Below are 9,065 nucleotides of genomic sequence, written 5' to 3' on the forward strand. Positions count from 1 at the left end.
TTTAATGCTGATTTTTCGAGGTATAAATAGGATATAGTTGGGAGAAGCTCCAGGAGAGAATATTGTTAAGTGTGATAGATATGATCACAGCCTGCGTCTTGTCAAGGTCGTGGTAGATGAGAATTTAAGGCTAAACAGAATCTTCAGGATGCGTTAGTATGGAAAAGATTAAATTTGCTGATGCTTGTAACCACTTTACTCAGGGATTCATTGGGAAAAACATAAAAGGGCCTGTTTGAAAATCTGTCAAGTTGAAGAAGGTTGGTATTCTGTTTTCGCCAATGGTAGAAATCATCCTCCCTGCAGATTAGAAAGGTACGAAGAACTTAGACAATAAGGACAAATAGCTTATATTTGCTGCATCTTGCTTTTTTTTTTCCCCCCTTTGATTTCAAAATGTCAGTACACCACTTTTTGGGTGAAATAACAATACCTTTGAGAGAATAATTACTACTTCATGGAAAGCTTTCTCTGGGACGGGAAAAAGGCATCTGTTGAAAGTAGTGCTCAAAATCAAAACAAATCCCCTGCTGTATATTCTGAAAGAGAGCGATGGAAGAACCAAATAGAGTCGACATTTGCATTTCAGCTCAGTCCTGGGAACCATAAGAATCTTCTACCAGTTGATTATAGCTGCTGGTGGCTGCCAGACTTTGCTGTTCCATTGAAGAAACTTTCTAATATGAAGTCATTGTGAGGAAGTAATAGGCATGAAATGGACATTGCCAAGTCCTCATGTCATTCAGCATGGGATAAAACCAGGACAATTTAGGAAAGAGTTGGAGAGAAGCTGCTTTAATTAATTCTCTTCCCAGCTGCATGATAAGGCAGTTGAAAAGACACAGGGTAGAAGAAATGTCAGCTTCTGTTATTATTGTCTGTGAAACTGGTATGTTGTCTTTTTAACTGTATATAATTTGGGGTGTTTCTATGCTTTTTTTTGGCTTTTTTTTTTTTTTACTACATTAAAATAAGAATTTAATGACAAGGGCATTTGAAAATTTGTTAATGTGTTTCTTTTAAAAAAAGTGTTCAGTTGTCTCCTACATGAATCTTTTGGTACCACGTCCTCCTCCTTCAATTTATTGCATCCCTCAGCTTCTCCCAGAGAAGAAAAAGTTATTAGTGACCACCAAGACTCTCAATGGCTCAAAGCATTAAACTTGGTGAAACCATCTTAAACAGATTGTTACTGGATGCATTTGAAAACACCAGCTTTTATTTTTGGAAAAGTTCTTGTTCAATTTGAAAGTTTTCCCAGAATAAAACTGCAAAGGACTTAATCTCAGAATTGCAACAATTTTGTTCTTTGTTGCCTGACCCAGATTCTTCCATCATTTCGTCTGCTATTCATATTTGTTTTTACCATGACATGCATGGCTGCCTGTATCAATTCAGCAACTAAGAAAAAGGAGAGCACTGCTTGCCTTGTACTTACGTAACATGCACTGTGACCTCATTATCAATTTAAAACAAAGATACAAACTGTAACAGCTTATTTTCTACTCAAGCCAAATGTATGATTCCGCTTCTCACAGTTCACTCTAAACCTTTTCCCTGGACAGCAGTCTCAGGATAAGTGGTTATGTCGTTAAGGATGATTTCCTAGTAGCATTAGACAACTCACTGTCTACTGTGGTTTACAGAGCCTGCAAGGCCCAACAAACCTGACAGGACAGAGCATATTCTGGAATAATTCCCTTGGATTCACTGTCATTACATACATGGGCACAGAGACTTGTTGAAGACATTATGATTACTCTTTTGAGACTTGTTCATGTGATGAAACTTACGGGGAACAAGCCTTTATAATCAGACATTAGCAAACCATTACCAGAACAAAAATTTCCTTTCTTTGGGAACCCATACGAGTAGCAACACCTGAGCTGAAAAACTATGCAAGTGAAAACTACCCAACTGTTGATACAGCTGGCTAACATTTACCTGTGCTACCCTAAAGATGATTGCCAGGGAGGATGTAATGTACCAAAGTAGACATTACAGCGTGGAGCTGTAGGTGCCAATTCGAGACACAGCAGAGCACCAAACAACATAGCCCATCCCTTGTGCCAGCTGGTCTGTCACCACTCCAGCCACAATTCAGTTCTCTAAGCCAGGTCTCAGTTACCACTGATGCGACAGGATCTTTCCTCGTTGCTTTTATTAGCAAGTAGGATTTCAACTTTTAGCACACATTTTCTGATGTTACTTTTGTTTTGACTCCTTCAGCTACCAACAGGAGGTCCACAGAAATTTCCTGCCCTCCAAAGTCCATTTCTGAAGTAGAGTTATCAAAAAAGAAAAACATTAAGAAGACTAAAGGTGGAATTAAGGTAGGAGTATCTGTGTTTTGGGGACATCCCATATTGTGAGAGAACTCAAAACAATATAAATATAGGTTTACATATTTATACTTGGAATTAAAAAATCAAACATTTACAAGTTAATTCTCTGGTAAGCTTTTTTTTTTTTTTTACACTTCAGGTTGCAGTTTGAAAGTTACTCAGATGACAGTGTTAAAAAGATTTATGCTCACGTACATGGCAAAACAAGTTACACTAAAGTAGAAATTGCTTTCAAAGGATGAAAGGGGAAATGTGGAGGGAATGTCCAACAATAATACATTCAAGCGCATCCAAAGTGCCAATCCTTCCTTATAGCGTATGAACTATTTTGTTTCTAAAACTGGAATTTTATTCCAGCTCCTCTGAAGTTGTGTGATGTTCAGGGTTTTACAAAGTTATATATTTTTCCTCATTTAAATATTTTCTAAGGGCAGTTTCTACTCAAAGGAGGAAAGACTAGACATTTAATACTTAAAAATAAATCAACCAACCAACACACAAAAAAACCAAAGAAAAATTCCACTGTCACCTGTTGCTGCATGGGCAAGTAAGGTTCAGGGAAATGTATTTTACTTTTGTGTCTCTATGATGAGATTTGTTGCATTATTGTTTCTGCAGCAAGATTCTGTTTAGGACTCCGGACATCCTTATCTTTTCTTCCCTATTCCCAAGCCTTACAGCATTTAAGAGCCCTGCCCTTACAGCAGAGAGTCTTTTCTTTGAGCTGTAGAGACTGACTGGGATAACGGAGCTATCAAGACAGCCATTTGGCCCCCCTCGAGTATTTTAAGACTGGAAACAGAAGGATCCAGAAACTTCATTCACCTGCAATTCCTGTAACTAACATGAAGTGCAGCTGCATCCTGAAACTTTTCATTTGTCCAAGCTAGCTGAAATAGCCACTTTCAGAGACCAGACTTCTTTTTTTTCCCTGTCAAATTCAAGTAATGCCACATTTGCCTTACTCAAATTGTTTGGGTTTAGACCATGTAAATATCCCCGTGAAAGAAATAGGAGGAGTACCACTGAAGTTGTATTCTGAATGGTCTGTGCACAAATGTTTTGTAACTTTGCCAGCATCTCCTTTAGTTACAAGTTTACCAAAAATAAGACAAAAAAATCGAAACATATGCAGTGCCATTCACTCACAACCTTTTAAATAACATTGTTTTGCCATTATTTTCTTGCATCTTCCCTGCATTAAGGTTTGTATTATTAGCTCTTCAGTGCAGCATATCGTTAGAATGGTAAAAAGTGCAATTTAAGGTATGTTCTGAGAAAGAAAAAGATAAGAGAGGGCCCTGACTGTGTTGGGCGAAATAATACAACTAATATTCAGAAAAGAACAGCACAAGAAGTTGGGTAGTATGTGAGAGAGGTATGATCTTGATTTGGCTGCCTCATGAAAGCGTGATGAAAACAGCAAGTCACCTATTTCACACTGATCAGCAGTTTGGGGGCAGAAGAGGAAGAAAGGAATAAGCTTTGTCAGTACATCTCTGGGGGAAAGAAATACCCCAACCTAAAATAGGTTATATACCAGGGAAAGGAGATGACGCACTAGCCCCTGCAGCTGCAGTTGTTAACTTTTTCATAGTTCATTAGTTATTTTAAAGATGATTTTTAAAGGTGAGCTCTATGTGAGAGCATAGCCAATAATAGAGATCACATTTTATGATAAAAGTTCTCTGGGTGTTTTCCAGTTTAGTCCATTATTATTGAAGGTATTCTTAAAAGAAGCATTTTGGACTTTCTGATTTTTAATTGAGTAATTCACAGAACGAAACTCTTACATTAGCACTTCTTACACCAGTAACAGCCACACACAGATGTGCTACTTTGGCCTAAATACCCCAAAAGGGTTTAATCCTGTTAGTGCAGGAATTCCACACAGATCAGAACTAGTTGTTTTGGGTTTTTGTTTGGTTTTTTTTCGGGGGGGGCACAGCAATGGGAATATTTAGGGGCGAAGAAGGGAATAGTGTTACCCTGAGGCACAAAAAGCCAAAAATGTATCGTGTCTACCTAGCACAACTCTATTATTTAATTGTAACTTTTGATATAATGCAAGCTACTTCAACCCAGCTCTTCTGCTATCCATACCCCTGACTTGCTCATACATTTGACCTTTATTTCCCTAAAGCTGAAAAGCAAAAATTAAATTCAGTCCATTTTCTAATATGGCCAAAACAGCCTACAACTTCAGCAAGAAGCACAGGATAAAATCTAGTTATCAGCAGGAACACACAGCTGGTCTCACCTTTGTCTAAATTCACAGAAAGTGACTTCAGAATTAGTCTTATTCTTATTACTTGTTAGTAATGCAGGTAATCATCAGTTGCATTCCTCCCACATAGGTATATGCAACAACATGGTACAGGCTTTATAAAAACATCTATTCATTAATTTTTAAATCTATTTTCCAAGACTACAGTGCAAATTATGCCCCCTTCTCCTTCCCTCCCATCATTGCTATAAAATTTGTATTTTATTTGTTCTGATAATAGTTCAGGTGAGGATAGTTTATTAATGGATTCCATTATCATCACCAACCAGCTAAATAATTTAGCTATACAGAATATAAGACAGGCCACTGCTTTTTTCCCCCAGAATCAGCCCTTAAAAATGAAAGTGCTCAGGAACTTAAAGACTCTACTAGAGTTTAGATATTGGCTTGGATTAACTGCAAACTGCAGTTGAGTTGTTTTACTGAATTTGAAAAGATTGCCTTTGAGTAAGCCCAAGTAGTGCTTGGTGCTTTTAAAGCTGCAGGCCAAAAGGAGGAAAAGCCTGCTTAAAACTTGCCTGGAGCACACTGGAAATGATCCAACTCTGCAAGACTGGACAAGGAGGTAGGTTAATGTTTATCAAAATATTATGTAAAAAGCCCCAGTCCATTTCAACCTGGGGACAGCCCTTGCACATGTATACTGTGCTCAGCATTTGAGGGTATGCACTGTCTTACATAATGCTGCTACTAGTATACAAAGGCACTTCTCAGAGGCAAAAGACTGATTCCCTAGACTTCTCCATATAGCACTGTACAAAGAATTCTGAAAATGGGAAGCCTTTGGGTTGGCTTCAGGCAGGAAACAAAAAAAAAACCCCGTATTTCAGAGTCTAAGGAACAGACTGTTATGCCTGTAATTATCTACATAAGGAGGTAATTCACCTTCTATGGTGGAGGAACATAAAGACTTTGCCTGAAGTCAAGAATGCCTCCCATGCCAATACTGAGCAAGGAAGTAGAAAAATAGAGGAGGTATTCTTGATTTACAACCTGCACATCTAGAACTCAATTATTTTAACTTGTCCAGTGATTTCTAGACTACGTAAGATCTGGTTTTTATTCTTTTAAAGAGTTAATGTTCTCTAAATAAAAGCATCAGCAATTAAGTATTTTCACTTTTAATGTGTCCTTTTTATTCAGATTGAAGTGATGCATGAAGCTAGTCAAGGAGGATCTAGTAGAGTCCTGGTGATGAGTGAAAGTGATGAGAACTTGTCAACAAGGAGGAGGTAAGGCTGCACACATAAGCCAGTATCATGTTTTTGTTCTTAGAATGCGAATAGCTGTATTTATAGTACAGTCTCTACGAGTTCTTTGAAGTTCACTGAGATTATATCTAATTATCTATTAATCAAGTCACTGAAATGCTTATAGCTGTGCATTTATACACAAGGCTATCAGCTGGAAAAGCAAGCAAGATTTATCTTTTGTTTTGCCGGCTTGGGGCTTTTTTTGCAATTGTTTTCCTTAGAAGCATTAGTTACATGACATGGGAAAATAAGTCATTAGAATAAGCCTTAATGTATTTACAAAAAAGTAGTATTAAAGATCATCCCATTGTGCTCAGGATATTCGTACTGACTATATGCCTCTGAGAAGCTTCTGGTTTTTTAAATGCAAGCAATAATCTTTCCTCCCTTTCTGCAAAGTCCTGAGAAAGAGATTATTAATGATGTAGTCTAAAACACCAAATACTTAAGTCATTTAGTTTAACAAAAAGTACCAAGCAAACCCAGTTTAATTTAGTTGAACTGCACTGTTTCTAGGCCAAAGGGAGCAATTAAAAAAAAAAAAAACCAAACAAAAACCCACACAAAACCCACCCTGCAACAAGCCAAACCCCACAGTGCTCACTGACTTCATTTCCTTTGTTCTCTTCTTCAGTACAATTTAGATGATTTATACTTACGTTATGCCTCTCTCACACAGGTATACACTGAAGTTACTTGATGCAAAAGACTACATTTCTAAAAACACTAGCTTGATACATTATGCTAGACAAATTGGAGACATGCAAAAATGCAACTTACTACTATCTGAATTTAATTATACCCCATGAAAATACTATGACTGGTCTCCAAACCATCAGCTAGTTTTCAAAAAGTACAAAGTGTGATCTGAAATAGAACTTATTTAGATAGATACACATCTCTCAGGGAATGATTGCCTTAAGAGAACATACAAATTTGAAAGCTAATATTAACAACAGGTTAAGCTTCTAATATTCAGCAGTTTTAAACAACTTTAGACCTAGAAGCTTGGTAAGAAAATTTTTGAGCTGTCTCCTTTCTTGGGAACACCAATTTTGCCTTTTGTGCCACAAAAGGTTTGGTTCAAGGTAGAAGAGAAGGGAAGGCGGAGAAGCAGTTTGAAGTCCTCTCATAAGAGGGGACTCAGAACAGCATTTAAAAGCGTCAGAGCTGAGCCTGTCAGTTACAAAGAAAGTAACAAAAGATATTTACCACCTTTGTTGTATTGCTTTGGTTTTTTGGTTTTTTTTTTTAAAAGAAATAAGTCTGTTTATTCAAAACAAGTTTTACAAAACAATTATCTTTTTGTGGTACAGAGCAAAGTTTAAGAATAAATATTGAATACTTTGTATAAAAATTAGTAATAACAAAGGGAAACTGATGCAAACCAAACAAACAGGTAAAAACAATTTTAGCATTAAATATGCTGTGCAACAATGTCAAACTCTTAATGAGGAGTGACCATTCAGGCTGATACAGTTTTATTTGTAGAAGTAAAACCTGACAGCCCTGCATTGGAGCACCGAGACTATTGTTAAAAAAGGTTCCAGATAAAGGTGTACAAATCTTAAGTCAGTGTTTAGAACCAGAAAATAAGAAGTTTTCTAGCTTCTCCATTTTTTGAAAGGAGTGCCTTCATGCTTTCCGTTTTATTCAACAAGCAACTTCTTTTCACTGCAGCAAAAGAAAATGCATACTACAAACATCAAGGCCCTTTTAAGATTAAGAAACAATTCAAACAAAACTCAAACCAGCTGTAAAACCAAAGTATTTCCATGGTCAAAAGTGACTTTCAGATAATGGCAAACTACATTTAAGCAGTTTTAGATGTTAGCTAGGTCATTACCCTATAGAAGTTTAAGCTACTTAAAACTTATTTTACCTTTGCTTGTATGAGTGAAAACAGTAAATCCCAACACATAGTTATGCTGGAAAAATTGTAGTCTTAACAGTACATTTTGGCTGCATGCTGCGTATGAAGACCCTCTTTCCCTACAGTTAACAGGGTGACTTTTTCTAGTAGTACAGTTTTGCTGTGCAGCTTGTTGATTTAAATGGCTCACAACAGGTCAGAGATCTGATGAAGCAGCTTTCCTTCAGTGTGGAATACTACTTTCTCTATATGTGCATTTATTTCTCTATAAGCCAACAGGTTATATAGATCTAGGGTTGTCTTGTTTTGTTTTTTTTCTTTTAAAAAACACATCCTCAGTACTGTAATCAATCCATTTAGGCAAGAACAGGAGCTGGATTTGCTCTTTCTAAAGTATAGCTGTTACATTCTTCAGTCATTCTGACACCGGTAAAGGATTTATTTGTGGGCTCTTTATATACCCAACATTTGGGTCCAGTTAGGGTTCTTATTCTTTGCCTTCTGGAAAACCAATTATAGAAAGTAACATACTTCACTTAATTCCAGTAGCTACGTACCATCCATCTGAAATGGCAGCTTAGAGAACAGTCAGCAAGCTCACTCCTGGATTCTGTCTACACTAACATATACCATCAGCCATTCAAACCATTAAAACCTGCAGCACAGCTCCAAGAGCAGTCGCAATTATTTAAACAAGAGTTTACTACTTGTAGCTTAAAACTGCCAAGTCCTGTATAGCTGTTCTACAGTAAAGTCAGAAGACAGATCAAGTACCTCACTGCTCCATGCAGTGAGAAACTTCAGGCAGAAGAAAGAGGCTAGTCTTAGACAGAAAGCAAGTAGTATTGCTCCTGTATTTATCAAGTATCTGTTGTAAATGTGCTAATTTGTGAGCTTTTGCACTGTTATTGCTATACTGCTGATAAACTTGACTCATTCAAGCTTTCAGAAGTAGTTTTCTGACACTATCTACACTAGAACTTGTTCCAGCATCAAATCAGTTCACAAGCAATATCTGACTGTACCTTGTGTGGGCTGTGTGTCCACTCCAGGAAGAGCTACCACAGGTTTGGCAATTAGCAACTAAAATATCTGTCCTGAGAGTCTGTGAAAACACCATTAGTGAGCTATACAAGAAAAGACTGCAGGCATCCTAGAACTTTAGTTCTCTGCAGTATTTATATGACACCACAGTACAACTCAAAATGGCTGGAGTTTAAGCATCACTGAGTTAGATCATCTATCCTGATTTACAATGCACAGGTGTTTTGTTCCTCCTGCAGGTTAACTTCAGTTAACATTGAAAT

General features: G+C 37.2%; 1 protein-coding gene across 7 annotated transcripts in view; it reads left to right on the forward strand.

Moving 5' to 3' along the window:
* The window catches only part of MCF2L2 (MCF.2 cell line derived transforming sequence-like 2), a 197,943-nt gene that overhangs the window by 94,655 nt on the left and 94,223 nt on the right, over positions 1–9,065 (forward strand). For all 7 annotated transcript variants that reach the window (XM_076341284.1, XM_076341286.1, XM_076341282.1 and 4 more), the window contains exons 14-15: positions 2,230–2,333; positions 5,776–5,864. In XM_076341284.1, the coding sequence (XP_076197399.1) occupies positions 2,230–2,333; positions 5,776–5,864 (193 nt within the window). The remainder of the gene's footprint in view (positions 1–2,229; positions 2,334–5,775; positions 5,865–9,065) is intronic.

Source organism: Aptenodytes patagonicus, chromosome 6, assembly GCF_965638725.1.
Source record: "Aptenodytes patagonicus chromosome 6, bAptPat1.pri.cur, whole genome shotgun sequence".
NCBI lineage: Eukaryota > Metazoa > Chordata > Aves > Sphenisciformes > Spheniscidae > Aptenodytes > Aptenodytes patagonicus.